A 21,780-nucleotide genomic window follows, 5' to 3' on the forward strand; every position below is an offset into this window, starting at 1 on the left:
CGCGGCACTTCCCGAGTCACGGAGGTCCTGCCCCGCCCCTCTCGGCGTACCGGTGCAAAACGGTTTTCTGAGAATATCCAGTGTCTCCGGCAGAGATGAAAGCATCTCGCCTTTTCCTTCGGAGATGCTGGTGCTCCCTCAGGGGTGGGAGGGCTGGTTCTGTGCACGTTTCCAGGAGGGCTGAGTGAGAGAGAGGTCGTTGGAGTGTGTTGGCGCTCCGGTGTGGCGAGACCTGGCGTGAGGCTGCGCGCGCACGGGCCTCGTCTGACGCCCACTCGCGGTGTTTCTTGGGTGGGGAAGGGGTGTCTCACCGGCCTGGGCGGAGCCCCTCAACAGCCCGTGGCATTTCGCCTTGTGGCGGACTTCCCTGCGCGGGGCGCGAGGAGATGAAGAGACCGCGAGGACGTTGGCGCTCAGCGGCTTCTGAGTTCGTTTTGCGAAAAGCTGCTTGAGGGCTGAGGCGGACCTAACAGTTTTACGTGGGAAGAAGTGGCCCGTGGCTGCAGCGGGAGCTGCTGCTCGGGCGGGGCCCTGGAGGAGGCTGCAGGCGGCGGCTCTGAAGGGCTCCCGGAAGGCGCCTCGCACAGTTCGCAGTGGGCGCCTCTCCTCGTCCTGGGGGGTGTGGCGGTGGCCCTGCGTGTCGCTTCTCCTCCTTGGCCTGGGGGCCGAGGCTCCCGGCTCTGACCTCCTCCTCCTCTCTCCCTCGGGAGGCCCTGCCCCTCCACTCGGGGCCTGGCAGAGGGACCCGGGTGAGCGCCCGGCGTGAGGGCGGCCGGGTGTGTGTCTGAGAAGGGAGGAGGGCAGGCAGGGCGGGGCCCTGGGTGGGAAATCGTGTCGGGAGGGAGACGTGCCCCGCACCGGGGTTCTGCTGTTGTCTGCGGGGAGTTTGGGGTAGGAGGAAATATTCGTGTTTGTCCTCGTTCCTGTTTCTCTGTGGGTATCAGTGAACGGCGAGAGTTTCCAAAGCCTGTATGAGCAGCAGATCCTCACGACTTCAGAAGGAGATGTACAAGTTTAAAAGAGGGGAACTGACTTTTCTCAAGTGCCAGGCAGCGTGCTTGGGACTTGTTTTACTCCATTTTGGTAAGATGTCTCTGCGAGGGGACTGCCTGGTGACGGTGGCTGGAGCCTGGGCCAGCCGGGGCGGGGCCGGGATGCCTGGCTCCCGCTCCAGCAGGCCGCGGCCGGGCTCACACGCCGTAGTGCAGCGTGCGGGCAGTGGGGGTTGTAGCCGGGGCTCCTCGCAGCCTTCCTCACGGGCGGGCGATCCTCACAGCCCCTCGGTCCCTTCGTAGGGTGCGTGTGGCTGCGTTTGGGACAGCCTGGAGGGGCTTTGTGGACCTGGAGTGACTGACCTCTGTCTGCGGAGGGTGCCGTTCCCTTTCACCAGTGGGCACCCACTGGTGAAGCAGTCCTTGTCAGTTAGGGTTGTGGTCACCAAACGGATTGTATGTTTGCTTTTGTGTCTGTCTGGGTGTCTGTCTGTTCTGGGTCCTACCACTTTTCTTTCCCTCCGTTTGCAGAATTGTTTCATTTGTACCATAGATATTAATGAGACCACCTACATGCCAGGTCTAAGATAGGTTTCTGTCCTTTCAAACCCCGAAACTGTATATTGATTGACTTGGTTTTTTTACTGGGATTAGTGATCCCAAACCCAGGAGGCTTCTTAACACCCATGATGCCTTTCTTATTTATTTTTTTTAAAGATTTTATTTATTTACTTGCAGAGAGGGAAGGTGAGGGAGAAAGAGGGAGAGAAACATCAGTGTGTGGTTGCCTCTTGCAGGCCCTCCACTGGGGACCTGGCCCGCAACCCAGGCCTGTGCCCTGGCTGGGAATCGAATGGGCGACCCTTTGGTTCACAAATTGGTGACGGAGCCACGGCAGCCAGGGCCACCCCTGATACTTGTTTTAAAAATGAGGGTCAGACTCCTTGCGTGTTGTTTGTATCAGTTGTGCAGGTTTGGGGTGGGTAACTATCGAACTGAAGAAACGGGGGGGGGGGGGGCGGGCCGGTTGTGTGTCTCAGAGTAGACGTGTGTTGTTTCTGTGTCCAGGACGGGGGAGTCGACACGAGAACTGGAGAGGTGTCACACAGCCGGTCGTCACCTGTTACGTGGCTGACCTGCGTGTGAAGTGGGCAGTGAGACGGTTGAAAATCCCTGTTGGTGTTTTTGTCGTGAGGCCCAGGTTATTTTTCACTGTGTTGAGGAAAATTGTGGTCAAGTAGTACTTGAACTTTGTCACAAAGTGAACCCACCTTAGCTCTGAGCCGTTAGAGCCTCGTTTCATGCAGCCTGTGACTTGGAAGGCGCTGGCGTTGCCCCGGGTCCCCTGGGGTGACCAGCTGGGTGTGCGTGCCCAGCCCGGGCTGCGGGCTCCCCCTCTCAGGCCCCGGAAGCTGCCGCCCGACTGGGTGAAAAGTGTCCCTGAGAAAGACTGGAAGCGGCCCCAGGGCCTGGCTGGCTGGGTCCCGAGTAGGAGGGAGGACCGCCCTGGGCCCCCCTCTCTGAGGAGGTGAGCCCCCACTCCTTGTTCACTCGGGGCTGCGGCCCTGGTGGTCTGGGGGGAGGGCGCAGGGCCCCGTCCCTCCGGGCTTTCGGTGGCACCAGGTGGCACCAGCCTGGTCCACTGTTCCCGATGCACCCCCTCAGGCCGTCAGTGCCTCGGCAGCCTCCTGCTTCTCTCCGTGGGTTTTCACCGGAGCAGGGCTTTCACAGTACGTGGAACACAACCGCTACGGCCCAGCCGCTGTGCGTGGCCCTGAGCGGTCAGCACTTGGCCGAGCAAAGCAGGCCTCCGGAGGCGCGGTCAGCAGGGCGACACTGATGCCGAGTGCAGAGCCGCAGGGCAGCGGCGGGGGCGCTCTGAGCGGGAAGTGCGTGGGCACAGGCCGGAGGGGAGAGCACAGGTGGCCCCCGGGGAGTGTGCGGAGGGGCTCGGCCCAGGCTGTGTCACGCCGCGGAGCGCAGGAGGGTTTGAGAGGGACAGCGACCCGAGGCTTCATGAAGGTGGGCTGCCCGAGCGGCCGACCGTGTGGGACGAGGGGGTGTGGGTAGAAATGGGTGGGAGGAGGCCTGCGTGGGGCGAGGAGGGCCAGCCGGGGAGGGCTTGGAAGCTGCTGCTTGGTGGGAGTGCCGCACAGGGGCCCGCTGAGGCAGCAGACTTTTAAGCCTGGGCAGGGGCGGGGGGTGAGGGGCACCTGGGAGGAAATGGCAGGGTCTGCTGGTGTGGGCTGGCGAGCTTCTGGCCGGGCTGGGGTCCGGCGGCTGCTAGACAGGCCGGCAGAGGACTCTGGCCGGCGCTGTGGGACCGGCTCTCCGAGGGGCTTCTCGAGTGAGGAAGGAGAAGGAGGAATTTTGGGAAAGTAAGCCCACCTTTATTACCTACTTTGCACCCAGGTGTCATAATCTGATGTGCACTTTTCAAAGGAAGTCGTTCTGAGATACTTTCCATGTCTCAGCAAAGGCTTCTGGGTCCTCTGGAGCGTCAGGGGGCAGGCTCCCGGCTCCCGGGAAGAGGACTCAGCACGGGCCGCCGAGCCGGTGGCAGCCCCTTCCCGTCGGGGGGCTGGACCCTCTGGGCTGCCAGGCCCTCTCCGCCTCCCTGTTGGCTCAGCGCTGCGGCCGCGGCCAGCAGCCTAGGCCGGAGCTGGGGCAGGAGGGTCTCTTCTGCAGGTGCTCGTGGTGCCGGGCTCGGCTGGCCAGGCCGACTCCGTGTTGCAGCAGCGTTTGTCCGGGAAAGAATTCCAAGGATTTTAAGGATTGAAAGTCCAAGGAAAAGAGAAACATGACGTATTAAAGTTTGTGCGCACTGACTGAGGGTTTGGGCAGCCAGCTCTGTTTCTGTAGCAGGAATCTCAAACCACCACTTGAGATTTTCCCGTGAGGTTGAGAGTAAGACACTGACAGATTATTCGTAACTACCGACTCCTTATGCAGAAACTGATGAGCATGATGATAAAATTTAACGTTACCGTTGAAGAAATCCGAAACGGTCGCAGTCCCATTCATGCAGCCGGTGCTGAGTGTGCGTGGCACACGGGCGGGCGCTCTGCTGGGGCTGGACGAGCCAGCGGGTCCGATCCTTACAGTTGGTGGAAATTTCAATACACGTGTTTCAGGATAATTCATACTTAATTCAGATGGTGGACAACAGTTAGGATGCAGAAATGTTTTTAAAAATCCCGAAGTGTCTAAAACCCTTCTATGCAGAATCCACCTAAAAGCCGAAAAACAAAAGCCAATTTTGTGGAACAGTACAATGGTAACTCTTTTAAAAAGTTCTCCTTAAAGGAGTTTTTTACTGTAATCTTTTATCATAATTGCAGTTTTTATTATAGTTGATGATAGCACACATAATACTGGAGTCACTCACGTGGTAAACACTGAATTTCGTGGGACAGATTAAGTCCTTGAGAGCTGAGCTAGAGCAGCTGGCACAGGGAGCGGTCGGTCGGTGGGGAGACGCCCGCCTGGGAGCGGCAGGGCTTGGGCCGGCGGGTGAGCAGCCTGGAAACGGGGCGAAGAAGACTCTCCCAACCCAGGGGTGGGCTGATGGAGCCAGAGAAGAGGGCTGCCTGCCCGCACCAAACCCCCGCCGTGTGGTGTGGGGGCAGGTGGAGGGCGGGGCAAGACCTGCAGAGCGGGGGAGCCCTGAGCTCCTCCGCAGGTCTCTCAGCCGTCGCATGCAGGCAGTGTTCCCACGGCGTGGAGGCGCCGCGAGGCTCAGTGAGATGACGGGCGAAGTTGTGGGTGCACAGGTGTCCTGTGGACGAAGTCGGTGTTGCTGTGGGGGGGGGTGGTGGGATTGCCAGGTGTGGCGTCCTGCTCGAACGCGATGGAAATCAGGAAGCCACTTGACTTGAAGTTGTGACGGGGATGAGTGAACAGTGGCAGCTGCCGTTTGGGTGCTTCTGCATACTCTGTGCTTTCTGCCCACTGTCTGTGGGTTTCCCCGCTGCCTGCAGGGAAGCTGGGGTGGGAGAGGTTGGTTGACCACCCTGCACAGGGTCACCTGGCCACCGAGAGGGGAGGCAAGGCTTGGAGCAGGGCCTGCCCTGTGCCAGGGTCTGGGCTCTTCTCCTCCTGGACTGCCTCTTCCTGGGAAGCCGATGGGGGGGGGGGGGGGCTGCTGCCCCCTCTGGGAAGAGGGTGGCTGGCTCAGGGAGTTACCACCGCTGCTAAAAAGGTGTGTGAGTTTAGAGCGCATGTGGGCACACCCCCAGCCCCCCCAAAATGAGGAGGAAGAGGCACATCGTGGAAAAAGAGAGGCTAGTGACTGGCTGCAGAGGAAAAAGGACAAGACGAGTCCCAGATGTGTGAGCTGGCTCCCGAAAGCCCAGGTGTCAGTGTCGGGGTCCATGGGTTCCTCAGAAGTCCAGCTTCCTGTGGGCTTGCACCTGGCTGTCACTCAGGCCTGGCAGTGACCCTTGCGTGGTGTAGGCAGCGCGCCACTGGGCCAGACCTCTGCTGTCCTGGTAGCTCCGCCCGCTGGGGTTGTGGGCTGAGACCTCACGGCAGGCAGAGGTGCGGTCTGTCGGTCAGTCGGGGTGTTCCTGCTCCCAGGCCAGCCTGTGTGCCTCCCTGAGCCTCCCACCCGAGTCCTGGGCCAGTTTTCTACATTTCCAGCCTGTCTGGACTGATCAGAAATCTGGTAAAATAAAAAAAGAATTACTAGAAAAAGAAACTGAAAAGACACACAGAATGCAGACTGTTTTTTTTTTTAATTAAGTCAATAGGTAATAAAGGACTCCATCAGACTGCCATATAGCTTATTCACAGTGATTGATTTTAGTCTTGACTGCAGACTGTTAAACTGTTCACGGACCGGTTCGCTTGGAGAGCAGTTATTTAGGAAGAAAGTTTGGTAAGCAGATTGGTAAACAGGATGTTTTCAGAATATTTACATGACTTAAGAGTAAAAATAGCCTTTCCTTTGGCATTGAAAGCACTCGGGGTGCGTGTTTGCAGGTGATCTCATCACAGATGACGTCTCTTGCGTGAGCCTCCCCGGCAGGGGCAGGGGCAGGGTGGAGACTGAAGACGGGGAGGGCAGGAGGGGGTTACAGCTGCGCGTAGGGAAAATACGGCGGCAATGAATAAATACTTCGAGAGTAAACCCTGGGGCCCCCTCCTCAGCACTCACAGCTGGAAACCGGCTTTCGCCCACCCCTGCGCACCAAGAACTGAGGCTGAGGAGGGGGCCCCAGGTCTGAACTCGGGGAACGCTTGGACACACGGGTCCTCGCGCCTGCTCCTGAGGGCTAGTGCGCACTCTTGCTCGTTTCACTTCTGTCCGTAGGTTTTCTCTGTTAATCTTTGGCTTTAGGTTGTTTTTGTATTTCAGTGTATAACATGAGACACGTTCTTTCAGGGGGAAGTGCCGTAAGCAAACTTTAAGAGTCTCCAGAGTGACACATGCTGACACAGAAACCACGATATGATTAGATTGGCTCATATTTCAACTTTGAGTTTTGTTTCTAGCTGCGGGTGTCCCGTGTTCTGTATTTGGAGCGACTTTAACTTTTGCCGATGCCTTCCTTGTTCTGAGGTGGTTGGCTGCCCCTCCGTGCGGGGGAGGGGGCTCCTTTCTGGTTCCGGGGCTTCCACCACCTGCCTGCGCCCGCCCCCGCCCCTGCGCCCAGCACTTACTCCCTCCCCACTGGTGCCCCCCCTCCCCCCGAGTCAGGAAGTCCTTTTGTTCTGTCTCTAGCTTTCCAGCACACCTGTCCAGGCTCTTCCTCACGCTTGCCCCTTAGTCCACCCTCCAGACGACCCCAGGAGGTTGGCGGGGCAGATTCTCATCTCTGTGGACGCGAGGGGAGGCCGGGGGGTGGGGGGTACCCTTGGGCCCTGAGCTCCACCTCGAACCGCTCAGGGCCCTTCTTCCAGAGGCTCAGGCTATGCGTTTGCTCAGAGATGCCTGTAATTTTGAGGTCTTTTCTTGTCGGTATTTATATTGGTTATCTGAAAAGTCAAACACACGACCCTCAGTACAGTGCCCAGGCCTCCTTTGGGAGGAAGAAACCCTCGGAACCTGCCCGGGGCCGCGGCCACGAGGGAAGCGCGCCCCAGGCGGCGCGCAGGCCGCGGGCACCGAAAGGCGCGGTCGGCAGCGTCGGTTGTCTCCCCGGTGGTCTCCGGACAAGGGTGAGTGGGGGTCTCTGTTTCCCCAGTGACGGCCCAGCGCACGGCTGGCACGGGACGTCCCCGTGAAGAAAAGAACCTGCTGTGAAGGGGGGGGGCGGCGCCTTGAAAAGCCACGTTTTAGCCCGCGTCGAAGTCATGCTCTCTCACCTTCGGGGCGTGTGTGGCTGCGCGCTTTCCCCGTCCCCTCTGTGGTCAGCAGGCTTTGGTTTCCAGTCCAGCCCTGCCTCGTGCTGGGTGGATACGATGATTCTGGCCGAGTTATTTAACTCCCTGAAGTTGTTTTCTCATCTGTAAACGGGGCAGTGTTGTCCGCTCGGAAGGATCATTGTGAGGGCGAGAGGTGATGCGCTGCTGCACGCGAGTGGGTGTGGGCTGCATGCACAGTCACCTGAGAGTGGTGCGGGGAGGGGCGGGGCTGCTCACGCAGCGGGTCTCACCGCGCAGCCGGGCAGCGTGGGATCACCCAGGAGGCTTTCAGGGCAGTGTCTGGGCCCACCCCAAGGTTTCTGAGTTTTCCGGTCTAGGGCGGGGCTTGAGAATTTGCATTTCTGAGTTTCCAGGTGATGCTGCTGCAGCCACTGCTGGTCTGGGGACCACACTTTGAGAGCTACCGGGCTACAGGTAACTCACCAAGGAGCATTTAGGTGCTGTAGGGCTTTTATGTGGTCAGAGGTACTCTCTCAGAAAACGCTTCGATTGCATTTTGCAAACACTGAATTTAGCATCTGAGGGATTTTCCCTCCTGAGGTCCAGGAGTCTGTCTGGTTGAACATATTTGAAATAAGGTGTGCGAGTAAGAGTTACAAACATTGTGTGGGTAGTCCAACATCGTCGGATTGGCCAAGGTATGTGAAGGTGCTTTGGTGAAATGCCAAAACCCGAAACGGTGTTGTAAACACCCTTGTTTGTACAAGGGGCCGTGGAGTGGAGTGTAAAATAGTGTGACTTGGCGCTCTCACCTCAACGTGCTGTTCACTGTGTGTGTTTCTCTCTCTCTCCTCCAGGCTGCGGACTTGAGTAAACCGATAGATAAGAGGATATACAAAGGAACGCAGCCCACTTGTCATGACTTCAACCACCTCACAGCCACAGCAGAGAGTGTCTCTCTCCTAGTGGGCTTTTCCGCAGGCCAAGTCCAGCTCATAGACCCCATCAAAAAAGAAACTAGCAAACTATTTAATGAGGAAGTAAGTAGCACCCCGTCCTAGCCGTTAAGAACCCCTTTAAAAGTCACATGTCCTGACCAAGGGGCGTGGGCCTTTCCTCGCACGCCGAGCGACGCCCGCCTCCCTCGCACCGGCCGTCCCGCCGGCACTGCCCGCTCTCAGCGGGCGGGCGGACGGGCGGGCTCGCGGGCCTCGCCTCGCTCTCCCCTGGGGGCTGGTGTGTGCGCGTCCTGTGGGGCACGGTCAGGTGCTCGGGTGTCTCTGGCAGGTGCTCGACAACCGTTACAGTGGAGATAGGGGCGAGACTGTAACTTGATACTTGTAATTTAAATAAAAAACACAAAATTCCAGACTTCGTTCACATCGCCAGACCTTTTCATGCAGACCCAAGAACTTGAAGACATTCCCTTCGGCGGCATAGATGGCACTTACAGCTTTGTGTGGGCGTTTGACAGGCCTCTGAGGGCTGAGGAGTGACTGTTTGGCTCTTGAGAGGGTTTCCTGCCACGCCACCTTGGACGCAGTTAGAGGTCCTAGCACTTAACGTCGGGTCACGCAGCTTAGCTTCTGCCAGCGCTGTAGTATGTTCGGGGGCTTCTGGTCTCCTGGTTTCCTTCTGGAAGGGGCCGAGGTGCCTGAGCTGTCTGTTCAGGACGCGCCAGGACTGGGACACGTGGCAGGTGGACGCTGCCAGGCAGGTTGTGTGTGTGACCGCGGTTGCAGTGGCCTCTCGGCCCCACACATTACTGTGACGTGTTCGGTGCCCTCTCTCCTGTGTCTCAGCATGGCTCTCCTAGCCCGCGGGGGAGGTCACGCAGGCTGGCTGAGCCAGAGGTCCCGGGACCCCTCTCCTCAGGAAGTGCAAGGGGTTTCGCACTGTGGCATGGTCTTAATGCTATTGACTCGGGGCAGAAGCACATTACAGATTCTGGGTTTTAAGAAATACGTTTGTCTGGGGAAGAATACTCCACTTGACAAGTTGCGGTTGAAGCTCCAACTCTCCTGCAGCCGGTGCGGTCCTTGCCGTCCACACGCGTGCAGTGCCGTCCACCGTGCTGCTGCGTGCCCGTGCCTGGGGCTTGGTGACAGCGCTGGACGTGCCGCCGCCTCCTCTCCGTCTGGGCGACTGGAAACAAAACTCGCCATCGGGATTGACAGACCGTAGAGGAGAAGAATTTAATTCTGCTTTCTGTTTAAAAACCTCAAGCAGAAAATTGCTGTCTTCCTACAGATTTTATTAGTGTCACCTGAGGAAGTGATTTCTAAGTTGCTCGATGATGTCCCTCGGTATTTTTTTTGGCGTGGGAGGCTGGAGCCACACCACCAGTCCTCTCTGCACTGCTGGGGGCAGCGGCGAACTGGGACTCGCCGTGGGGTTCTGTCTGTGGTGCGGTGGGGGCGCCGGAACCCTGGAAACGAGGGCGAGCGGCTGCTCGAGCTGAGGCTGGCACGGAATGCCACTCGGAGAACAAGGCGTCGTGTGTCACCACTGGGGGAGGGGAGGAGCCGGGGCCCCGGGGGCTTGGGGGCCCCGGAGCACGCGGCGCCTCAGCCAGACCCGCCCCTCCCTCTGGACACCGGGGCGTGGCGGGCGGAGCAGCCCCTCCAGCTCTCGGCGACTTGAGCACGGTCAGTGCACGCGCTCCCTCCGCTCAGAAGCCAGGGCAGTGCAGAGTGCGGTGCCAGCGCGGCCCTCGCAGCTCGAGGCCGGGATGCGTTGGGAGCGAGGCTGTCAGAGGCGCGTCTCTCAGGGAGCTGGGGGGGGGGGGGGGTTGGCGCAGTCCTCGTGCTCGGCGCAGCGTGAGGGTCGGGGTCTGAGCGCTCTGCACACGCCCTCCGTTTGGGGGCGTGGGCAGCTGGTCAAAGAGAAGGTAAGTGGATTGCCCGGTCAAGTGCACCTAGGTGACAGACCTGACGGCAGGAATCAACTGCACAGGCTCTTGCTGGTCATGGACGCGGGCCCCGCCCCCCAGGCGCTCGCTCAGGCCGGGGGTGGACAGGCAGTGCCGGGCCCGGTGTCAGCACCGTGTGCGGACAGGGTGCCAGGGCACCTGCGGTGACTCTGCTCTTCAGGGTATGTCAGCGCTTGTAAAACAAAATCCCCAGCGAAGCTCGGTGGCAGAAGCCCGAGGCGGCTTCCAGAAGGTGACATTTGACACCTGGGTCTTGAAAGACGCCGAGGAGTTGGAGCAGGGTGAGAGAGGCCTTCAGGGCCGGAGGAAAGCCCGTGGCGTGTGGCAGAGCGGCACGGCGCCGTGTGGCCAGGGCGCAGCACGCAGGCCTTGGGGTGGCAGGGGTCAGACCTGGACGGGTGGCCCGCAGCCGGCTTGTGCAGGCCCTCTCTCCTGGGACGTGCTGACAGGTTTGGGTCTGACCCCGGAGGCCGCGGGGGAGCCTTGGGCTTTTCCTCAGGGGAGTGACAGGACCAAATGTGTTTTTTAGAGCTCTTGTCAGCCCTTGTGGAAGGTGGAGTGGAACGAAGACAGAGAGAAGGAAGGTAGCACGACCAGTGAGGAGGCTCTAGTAACTGTCCAGGTGAGAGCTGAGGGCTCGGACTAGAGGCGTGGCCACTTTCTCGTTCATCCGACAGACCTCGACCGCCTGCCCTGCAGCACACACACTCGCGCTCACACTCACACTCACGCTGACACACGGCAGATGGCCACATCCAGTGTGAGAGGAGACAGGGGGCCTGCGAGAGAAACGCGGAGGCCTCCTCAACCAGGGAGGGGAGCTTCTGGGCGGGGCGGGGGGGGGGGCGGTGTGCCTCACACTGAGCCTCCGGGAGGAGGCGGCCAACCAGGTAAGGAACCGGGGTGGAGCGCCCCCTGCAGGAAGGGGCGTAGGTGCAGGCCCGGGGCTGGGGAAGAACGTGGGTCCGAGAGAGCTGAGAGAGGACAGCGTGCCTGGGGAGAGTGGTGTCAGCTGGGGGCCGTGCCACTCGGCGTCAGGCTCAGGGCTGTGTCTTCGCCCAAGTGGGCGGGTCCCTGGAAGGGGGCAGGAGCATGAGGCAGTTGGGTGGCACTTTTGAAAATCGCCCTGGCTGCTTCTTGGAGCTGAGCTGGGGAGGGAGAGGGGAGCAAACTGTGGGCTCCTGGCGATATCTTGACCGCACTGGCCAGGAGCAGGAGGGTGCGGGTGTGGGGTTGGAGGACGAGACCACAGCCCCCTCTGAGCGTGCTAACCTCTCGAGGCCGGGAGAGGCGCGCGTGTGGGAGTGGTCAGTGTGTAACCAGCAGTCCCGCCCCCGAGGCCGGAAGGAGGGTCAGTGGGAAAGTGTGGTAAGGGCAGCCACAGGGCCTGGGCCGGCCTGCTTGTCTCCGAGACCCTGGCCAGTGCGTCACCCTGTCCCCAGAGGCGCTCCTAGAGCAGTGAGCTGACCTCTGGGTGTGGGCGGGCTCAGCACCAGGCGCTCGGCCTCTGGCTGCTGGCCGAGGGGCCTGTCACTGGCCGTCCTCCTGGTGCGGGCCCTGGTGAGGCCGGGTCAGGTTCCAGCCAGGGGGATACTCGGCTTCCTGGGGGTGAGGGAGTGGCATTTTTGAAGGAGGAATAGAGACAGTTTTCCAGGACGACCAGGTAAGAAGGTCGGGGCAGCCGGGCAGAACCTCGGGCGTGAGGCCGAGGATGGGGCTGCTCGTCACGGCTGAGGTGTCGGTCTGTCGGTCCTTCTGTCTGTCCCACCAGAGCGCTTCCCTGCTGCCGTGGCGCACGTGCGGCGTGCACACAGGCCCCAGTCGTGACCGTTCCGAGCACCGCCTCCTCTCTGGAGGCGCCTGGTGCCTGGGAACACGGCACGTGTCCGGGCGGGCGCCTGGCGTGGGGTCCTAGGCTCCAGGAAGCCACCTGGGGTTGAAGGTAGATGGAAAGTCCTCTGTGGGAATGAATCATGTATGTCTTAATCCCCCCCCCCATGAGCTGAAAAATGAAAGAAGTCGGAACACCTGTGTATAAGAACACTGGGGCCCAGAGAAGTGCCAGGGAGAGAGAGCCCCGAGAAACTCGCAGTGCTCCCTCCTAGCTGTGCTTCTGTGTGAGGCCGAGGTTCACACCTTCCACTAGCGACGCCTCGGCCTTCACCTCCCAGTCTGGCCCGAGCTGTGCACTCCACTCGGCAGGGGCGTGCTGGCTGCTCCCGGGGGGCCGCTCCCCTGGAGACCTGGGCCGCTGGGCCCTGCTGGCCCCCGGGGGAGGTGCCCAGGCCTTTCGGCCTCCCTGAGCAAGAGCTGGCCTCAGAACCCCTGGGCCCCCCTCTGCGGGTGGGGGTCTGAGCCCCTCCGGCAGACGGCCGGACCACGGAGCCACCCTGTGGGGGGAGCTCCCTGGACAGGAGGGCGGCTGTCGGCCTCCAGCCTGAGTGCAGCACTCCGGTTGGGGGGGGGGGTCACCTCTCACGGCTAGTGGTTATGACATGTCGGGGAGGAGGGGTCACAGGGACAGTCCCTGTGTGATGGTAAACTTGGCCTTGTTCATTTTTATACAGACTCTAGCTACTCCAGAGTTGCAGCCGCAGAATAGGAACCTCAGGGGACTTCCCATGTGTTTGGATCGTTGGGCTGGGTGTAAAGTCTGAAAAGAATTTGTCACCTTGGCCTCTTTCGTGACAGACCTGTAATGAGATGCTCTGTCCTTGACTTTCCCTGTCCTTGACTTTCCCTGTCCTTGTCACGGGTCCGGATCTGGGACGGCACACTGAGAGGCCTCTCCAGATCGAGCCCCACTCGGGGGCACGGAGGAGGCCCGGCTCCGGCCCCTGGTGCCGGCCCAGGGCTGTGAATTCTCCCACCTCACCAGCCGCAGGCTCCTCCTGCGCCGCGCCCTGGGGCGGGGGCGGGGGTGGGAGAAGGGGTGTGGGGGGGCACAGCCCAGCCTTGGCCTTGCAGCCTTCTGTCCAGTTCCGTCACGGAAGAGCGGCTCTGGGCGTCCTGGTGGTGGTTCGCTGTTGCTTTTTTTAATCGAAGGAAGGAAGTGAGCCCATAGTGATGCAGTCCTTAAAGTTTTGGCGTTGATGAAAGTGACATTTGCTTCCCTCGCCCCTGGCTTCGAAGCGGCCCCTCCTCACGGCTCCCGCCGCCCTGCGGTGTGCCCTCGGTGCCGGCTCTGCCGGCGGCTCTGGTTTTGAGTTGTTGGCTTCAGTTTTCTTGTTATAGACTAATATCTGCATTTTAAAAGGCACACTCCTCCAAAAATAACTTTTTCCTGCTCATCGTGTTGTCACAGTGAAAGGGAAGGAAATCTAGTGTTTCAGAAAGCTTCGCTCAGTGGTGATGCCTCAGTGTGGTCGAGGGTTTTCATTCTTGCTTCCTTTGATGGGTTCGGGGCGGCTGAGAATCTTGTCTGTCCATGCTGTCAGTGCCGGTGTGGGCTCATGCGAGGTCCTCGCAGGGTTGCTGTCCGAAGGGGGGCAGTTTCTGCGGCAGTTCCTCTCAGAGCAGGGCGCATGGGGCCGTGGGTGAAGGCTGGGGGGAGGCATGGGCTGGGGGTCCCCCCAAACAGGCGGCCTTGTTACAGAAAGGTCCAGATCTTATTTTTGGTTTTTATGAAAGTGATTATAGCAACAGGCCTTGTGGCATTTCGGGACTTGACCCTCTTGACAGGAAAGCCCAGTGGCTGTGCCCGTGACCTCACAGAGACCTTCTCAGCGGCTCCACCCCCCTGCTGCCCCCCCCCCAGCCTCTCCCTGCCCCGTGTTCCTGCTCCTTGCTGGGCTCCTTCCCTTGGCCGTCCTCCCCTCCACTTCTCCCCCCTTCGGACCCCTCCCTGGCCTCCTCCTAAGTCCAGACTCGCCTGCCTGCCTGGGGCACTTCCTCTCCAGGCCTCTCAGCCATCCCCTGACCGAGGGACATCTTGACGCCCAGAGCAGGGCTCCTGGCTTCCCCACCCTGCTCCTCTCGTCATGGACACCTGGGCCCTTTCCTCTGCTTTTGCCCCTGCTCCTTGTAAGTGGGGATTTGAAGTTTCACTCTCCTTGTCTTGTTCCACCTTCTTCGCTGGAGCGCTCAGGATGCCGGAGCCTCGGCTCTCACTGTGCCCTGTCTTCTGCTCGTTTCCATCAGCGGCCTGCGGGGGGAGGGTGCCTGGCTTTCTCCCCCGCTCAGCCACCCCCCGTCCTTTCTGTCACTGCCTGCCCATCATCACACAGGCTTGGAACCGTGGGCTTCCATTGCCCCTTCCTCTACTACCTCCTTTCCACGCAGCCTGCCACCCAGCCACAGTTCAAGCCAACAGCCACGGACCGTTGTCCTGGCTCTGCTCTGGCTCCACTCCCACCCCCTTCCACGCCGCCAGACTGCAGGGACCCCCGTCTGGGGGTCACTCCTCAGGAGGCCTGGCGCCCTGCTGCATGCTGCGGACCACCGTAGAGCAGGCGTCAGCCACCTGGGCAGCTCTAACCTCCCCCTGGCCACAGTCCATCAGTGAAAGGAGGCGAAAGTGAGGTTTTATTTTATCCGGTACTTCCAAAATACGATTTCATGATGCAGCTGAATGGGCGTGAACGTGAGCACTCCCACTCCCGTCAGGTTCTAGTCTGCAGGGTGCCGAGTGTCCCACTGCGCACAGGTCGCTTCAGGCCAGCGTCGCTGCGGGTGCTGGGGCCAAGGGGTGGGGCAGCACAGGCTCCCGCCCAAGCCCCTTCGTCTGGGACTGCCGGGCCCCACGTCTGAGCTCACGATTCCAGACCTAAACCCCGCCCTCGTTCAGGTGCTGCAGTCGGTATAGGTGCACGGTCCTCTGGCCCAGGGTGCTCCCACGCTGGTCCCTTACGTCTCCGCGGGTGTCCAGTACTGGCCTGCCCCCACCTCGGGGTCCTTGTCGGTGCTGTGCCCTGCGCAGGATGCCTCGTCCGCGTCCTCTCAGCCCTCGGCCCGCCCCCATGCCGCCTGCACACGGCCCTCCTCCCTGCCCCGGATAGGCCTCTCCGGGCCTCCCGTGTGAGCTGGAACCCACGGCAGCACCTCCCGCCTTCGCCGCGTCGCCCCACCCCCACCCCGGGCTTGTTCTCCCTGAGATTTGTAGACTCCACTGTCCACTCGTCCCTCTGGAAGGTAAATGTCACGCAAGAAGGGATGTGTGTTCAGCCGCTGCTGCTGCGGTGCCTGGCCTAGGGCTTGCATAGGTACAGAGCACAGGAGTGACTCCTCAAACGAGTACACGAATACAGCCGTCCCTTAGCACCCGTGGGGCGTTGGTCCCTGGACCCCCTCGGTCACCAAGTTCCTTGGACACTCGGGCCCCTCACATCAAGTGCTGTGGAACTGGCCTGCAGCCCACACACACCTCCTGCAGACGTTAGGTCCCCTCTAGGTCCCCTGAACACCGAACACGGCTCACATGCCGCGCCAGTCCCTGCTGTGCTGTCTCGGCCGGGAACGAGGACCAGACGGCTCTGTACCACCCAGCTCGGACGCAGCCAGCGACCCCTGCAGGCCGGGTGCCCCGGCGCACACGGGCAGCATCCACGGGTGTTCCGCTCAGCCGTCTTCCATCTGTCCTCAGTCGGCTCCTTGGGCCTGGGAGGCCTGCTGTGCGTGGCGGGACTTCAGGCGACCTCTCCGAGCCTGTGCCCGGTGGGCAGTGAGGCAGTGATGCCTGCCTTCCCCCAGGGAAGCCAGCACCCCTGTTGCCGCTGCCGGTAGGGACAGAACTGCGTGCCCCACGGAGGGTGGTCTTTAACCCCTGCACGGTTTGTGCAGGCAGGGGCCTTTCCACCCAGCCCCCCACCGGGACGTGCCCTGCAGGTGTGTCCACACCCGCGGAAACTGCTGTGGTGGCTCCGCCTTGTCCGCCAGCCGAGGCTCTCACGTTAGAGTGGTTCGCATCGAGTGGTGTGCTCTCTGCGGGGAGAGGAGCGGGGCCGTCTCTGTGGCCGTGCAGACGCCCTCCTGGCCGGGAGCGCAGTGTGCGCTCTGGTGTGAGATGCGGTGGTGGGCGCAGGACGGCCCTGGGGTGCCTGGGGCGGCGAGCGTGAGGCTCCCTCCTGCACACTGCGTTTCAGCTTCGGGGGCAGCCTGTCCGAAACAAAGGGACGAGGGCCTCACAGGGTTTTTGCAAAGACTGAGGAGCACGTGCAGACCTCGTGCACGGCTTGGCACGCAGAGGAGGGCCTCAGGCTGGACGTCACGCTGCTGTCCTGACATGGCTGCATGCGCCCCGAGCGTGGGTGAGACGTCGGCGCCCCCAGATGACCCAAGCTTGTCCCTGTGCTGGAGCACATGACCAGGCAGGGGAAGCCAGTGGTGTGGAACCAGAGAAACTGCGGTTCCTGTGGATGTTTGGTTCCAGGGTGTGTATACTGTGTGCCAGTCCACTGCTGAGTGTGCGGGCCGGGCTTCTGTCCGTGGGGTGCAGCCTCGCGTCTACCTGGAGCGGTCTCAGAGCCCCCACTTTGTGTGGTCTGTCCCCCAGAGTTCGGGCCTTATCGTGGGGCGTGGTGGTTCTTCACACCTCGGGGTCACCCGGCACCACTGTTCTCACCTGGCAGTGTTACAGCTTCGAGTTCTAAGGAGTTGTTTGTGTGCTTTTTTAAAAACAAATCTTAATTTTTAGAGAGGGAAGGGAGGGAGAAAGAGAGAGAGAAACATCAGTGTGCAGTTGCTGGGGGCCATGGCCTGCAACCCAGGCATGTGCTCTGACTGGGAATCGAACCTGAGATGCTTTGGTTCGCAGCCCACACTCAATCCACTGAGCTGTGCCAGCCAGGGCTATGTTGTGTTTCTTTAAGCCAGAAATAAAGTTTTCTCCTAACGGTGGTGCGAAAAGTTTCTGTGTCTGTCCTGAACGTGTGGCACACGTGCAACAGTGCAGTGGTCTCGGGAGAACAGGTGTGACTTGGTTGTGGCGGGGTGGAGGGTGTAGGACTGGGAGCCACGGTGCCGGAAGGGGGCCTGGGCCTGCTTCTGCAGCCGCCTGACCAGGCCCCCGGAGGGTGAGCGTGGCGACCCTCAGACCTGGGTGGGCAGGCCAGTCACCTTTGCAGAGGTCAGTCAGCGGGCAGGCAGGGGATTGACGTGTGGACTGTCTCCCAAGGCTTCTCGCCCGGTCTGGTTAAAGGGAGGGGCCCGCCCTGCAGTCCTGTGGCGGTGCCACTGCGGAGTGGCAGGCAGCGACCCCTGCTGTTGACGAGCGTTTGCCCCGCCCCCGGTCCCCGAGCCCCCAGGCCTGCCTGCCACACACGGTCAGGTCCCCCACCCCTCCCCAGCTGGGGGTTTGTGCGCCTCTCACCTTCTGGGGTCTGATTTTTCGCAACAGCTCGTGGGGTCACTCGCATCTTGGAAACGGCTCAGATGTTTCGTTTTCCGTGAAAGCACAGCGCGCACAGCAGACGCAGGGCGCCGCGCTGACGTCAGTGGGAGCACGGCGCGCACGACAGACGCAGGGCGCCGCGCTGGCGTCAGTGGGAGCACGGCGCGCACGGCAGACGCAGGGCGCCGCGCTGGCGTCAGTGGGAGCATGGCGCGCACGGCAGACGCACGGCGCCGCGCTGACGTCAGTGGGAGCACGGCGCGCACGGCAGACGCACGGCGCCGCGCTGACGAGGGAAAGGCGCCCCTGCGCAGCGGGTTCTGGAGCTCCATCCACGTCGGTGAAGCGCCGGCAGTGGGGTGTCTGGCAGTGGGGGTGTCTGAGGAGAACTCAGGGGCTTCAGGATGGGCCCTGCTGGTGTGACCTGGGGGCCAGGCAGCCGCGGAGGGCCAGCCGGTGGAGGCCGCCACGCCGGGGCCTCGGCAAGGGCGGCCAGCAGGGAAGGTGCCAGCGCCTTTGGGTGCTTCTTGTGGCCCTTGGTTTTCTTGGTTCCGAGGGAAGACTTCCCTAGTCCGTGCCCGTGAGAGGTGTAGGTGGTCAGGGTGCCCGCCGGGGACGTGGGGCGAGCAGAGAGGTGGCGCTGGGCTGTGCTCCTGAGCGAGTCCCCGTCTCTCTCTCCGCGCCGCTGGCTCCGGAGGAGACGTGGAGGGCCGCCCGTGGAAGGGGCGGTGGGACAGGAGGAGAGCGCCCCGCCCCCAGGCCGTGCTGACGTGCTAGGCGCCGCCCACGCAGGGGGCGGGGCGGCGCCGTCTGCACGTGACTGGCAGTGAAAAGAAAGCATGGGGCGGGGGGCGTGGCTGCTCGGGCTTGGGGCCTGAGAGCCCTGGGCCCTGCTGGGGGGAGGGGCGGCAGGGCTTGGGGCCCTCCCTGTCCGCGAGTCCCGGGGCCTCCCACCCAGGGTCAGTCCTGGACCATCATCACCCTCGTGTCCAGAGCGCTCTGCGCCGGTCAGACTGGCCGCAGGCGAGTGTCGCGCCCGGTGACTCGCGGGTCACCCAGCGGCAGCCCGGCTTGGTGCTGGGAGGTGGACCGCCAAGCTTCCCATTGTGATAACGTGTTCTCCTTTGTCTTCACAGAGACTAATAGACAAGTCACGAGTTACCTGTGTCAAATGGGTTCCCGGCTCGGAAAGCCTTTTCCTAGTAGCCCATGCCAGTGGGAACATGTACCTGTATAACGTGGAGCACACTTGTGGCACCACAGCCCCCCACTACCAGCTCCTGAAGCAGGGCGAGAGCTTCGCCGTGCACACTTGCAAGAGCAAATCCACGAGGAACCCTCTCCTCAAGTGGACGGTGGGCGAGGGGGCCCTCAACGAGTTTGCTTTCTCCCCAGATGGCAAGTTCTTGGCGTGCGTGAGCCAGGACGGGTTTCTGCGTGTGTTCAACTTTGACTCTGTGGAGCTGCACGGCACGATGAAAAGCTACTTTGGAGGCTTGCTGTGCGTGTGCTGGAGCCCCGACGGCAAGTACCCTCGTGACGGGGGGCGAGGACGACCTGGTCACGGTCTGGTCCTTCGTGGACAGCCGCGTCATAGCGCGGGGCCACGGGCACAAGTCCTGGGTCAGCGTGGTGGCCTTTGACCCCTACACCACGAGCGTAGAGGAAGGCGACCCCATGGAGTTCAGCGGCAGCGACGAGGACTTCCAGGACCTGCTCCACTTCGGCAGGGACCGGGCCAACAGCACGCAGTCCCGGCTGTCCAAACGGAACTCCACGGAGAGCCGCCCCGTCAGCGTCACGTACCGGTTCGGCTCCGTGGGCCAGGACACGCAGCTCTGCCTGTGGGACCTCACGGAGGACATCCTGTTCCCTCACCAGCCCCTCTCCAGGGCGCGGACACACACCAACGTCATGAACGCCACGGGCCCCCCGGCCGGCAGCACTGGGAACAGCGTCACGACGCCCGGCAGCTCCGCGCCCCCCCCTCTGCCACGGTCCAACAGCCTCCCACATTCCACCGTCTCCAGCGCCGGCAGCAAGAGCAGCGTCGCCGACGGGGCCATCGCCTCGGGGGTCAGCAAGTTTGCCACACTCTCCCTGCACGACCGGAAGGACCGGCACCACGACAAAGACCACAAGCGGAACCACAGCATGGGACACATCTCCAGCAAGAGCAGCGACAGGCTGAACCTGGCCCCCAAAGCCCGGACGGACCCGGCCAAGACCCTGGGGACGGCCCTGTGTCCTCGGATGGAAGACGTGCCCTTGCTGGAGCCGCTCATCTGCAAAAAGATAGCACACGAACGCCTGACCGTGCTGATCTTCCTCGAAGACTGCGTGGTCACCGCCTGCCAGGAGGGCTTTGTTTGCACGTGGGGGCGGCCGGGGAAGGGGGTGAGCTTGAACCCTTGACGCTGCCCCGGACGGGACTCGGTGGGTAGCGACTTTTTCCTGCGGGCGGGGTGGGTGTACAATGGATGAATGACACTTCTTCTTAATGTAAATCTAAATGCATCAGAGCCATAATTTTGGATACTGCATGCCATGTAATTCTGAATCATTTGATAATTCACCTTAGGACGTTTAAAAAAATATAATCAGACTAATTGCCAGCCGAGTCAGCCGCCCTCCTGGGAGTCACTGGAGCCCGAGGTCAGTGTTCCCGTCGTCGACTGCTGGGTCGTGGGGAGGTCGTGGCAGTGTGGGAGCAGCGGCGTCAGGGGCTGCACTTTCAGTCTCTGCTTTCCCCGGGGCACCCCCGCTTACATCCTCGGTTAGAGCGCTGCGCACCCGGCGGGCGCGGGCGCGGCACGCAGGCCGCCGGCCGCCCTTTCTAGTCCAGTTTTTTTATCTTAATCATAAAGCGTTTAGGGATCTATGAAATCTAACTTTAGGAACAAAGCGTTCAGCAGGGTTGGTTGATATTATTTTTACATTGTTCTGGCAATCCACAGAAAGAGAAGAGCCTTAATTTTTAAAACCCATTTTAGTCATTTTATGACAATTAAAATTGTTTAATAAACATCTTTTTCAAAGAAGCAGTCTGTACCACCTTGATTGGGATTCTGTGCACGGTTCGCGGGAGCCGCGGCCCTGCAGGCGCCCGGAGTGCCTCTGCCACGTGAGCCCGGACCGTTCCGTCCCACACGCTTTGCTTACGTGTTTTTCCAGCGAGGAGCAGGTTTTGTTTGCTTTTGTTTTGGGGCAGGTTTTGGGGGGGAGGGTTTGTTTCTTGGAGCACAGGTGTTGGTCAGAAAGGCACATGCTGTAGGCCCTGGACAGCCCGGGCTCCCCCAGCTCTGTGGTGTACGGACCGACAGACCCTGAGGTCCCGGCCGGTTCCCCCTGGAGCAGGAGCCCAGGTGCAGGCCCCCGGTCTTGCTGTCGGTGCAGGCATCCAGGGGTCGTTCAGGGATCGTCTTGGGTCACCAGCGCTGAGCTGGCCCTCGGGCTCTGCCCTCACCCTGGGCCCTGGGCCTGTGGCGGTTGGAGGCAGGGTGTGGACAACCCCTGTCCAGTGTCACGCTCACGGGAAATCGCGGTGTTCGATCCGGAGTCTGTTGGACTCTTGCCCGCAGTGGGGGAGTGTCGGATCCCGGTTTCCGCACGAGTGGGTGGTTCTCTGAGCTCTGTGTTGGATGTCAAGATGATGGTTATCTTACTTGTTAACTTATTTTGGTCATTTAGGTTTGTTTTGTTTTGCACACTTTTGTAATTAAACACAGAGATGCTGATGACGTGTGCTGGTTTGCGTAGTGAATGGGGCTCAGCCAGGTGAGAGAGGCCTGGACGGTCGGAGAGCCGCGGGCGGCCCTGGCTGGCGGGGCAGCCGCTCCGAGCCCCCAGTGCAGCGCGCCCCGGAGGCCCGGCCTCTCTCGGGCCTGCTCCCCGCCACACCTCCAGGCTCCTTAATGCCGACGGTTCCCTGGTCCCATCCTGTCCGCCGGGAGGACTGCACGCTGACTGTGCTGAGGCCGCAGAGCCGGCAGCCGGTGGGCGTCGCGGCCTCGCAGGCTCAGTGGGGCTGTCCGAGGGAGAGGCCGGCCACCAGCCCTGTGTACTTGACCACGAGCCTGATGGTGCAGCAGCCCTGTCCCAGCTGCTTCCGAGGCCTCGAGCCCTCAGGTTCCGGATGCAAGACTTTGCCCTCGGCCTGGGCGGAGGGAGAGGGGCTGCCCCCAGGGGAGCGGCCCTCGCGGGGAGGCTGTGGTGCCCTG

At 61.4% G+C, this 21,780-nt stretch overlaps 1 protein-coding gene across 1 annotated transcript in view; it reads left to right on the forward strand.

Annotated features, from left to right (window-relative positions):
- Positions 1 to 20,601, forward strand: part of WDR20 (WD repeat domain 20) — a 47,676-nt gene extending 27,075 nt beyond the window's left edge. Inside the window, 4 exon segments of the mRNA XM_028507335.2 lie at positions 8,159 to 8,341; positions 10,763 to 10,855; positions 18,697 to 19,092; positions 19,094 to 20,601. Of these exon segments, the coding sequence (XP_028363136.1) occupies positions 8,159 to 8,341; positions 10,763 to 10,855; positions 18,697 to 19,092; positions 19,094 to 19,975 (1,554 nt within the window). The 3' untranslated portion in view covers positions 19,976 to 20,601.
- Positions 20,602 to 21,780: the final 1,179 nt, after the last annotated feature.

The sequence above is a fragment of the Phyllostomus discolor genome, chromosome 1 (genome assembly GCF_004126475.2).
Source record: "Phyllostomus discolor isolate MPI-MPIP mPhyDis1 chromosome 1, mPhyDis1.pri.v3, whole genome shotgun sequence".
NCBI lineage: Eukaryota > Metazoa > Chordata > Mammalia > Chiroptera > Phyllostomidae > Phyllostomus > Phyllostomus discolor.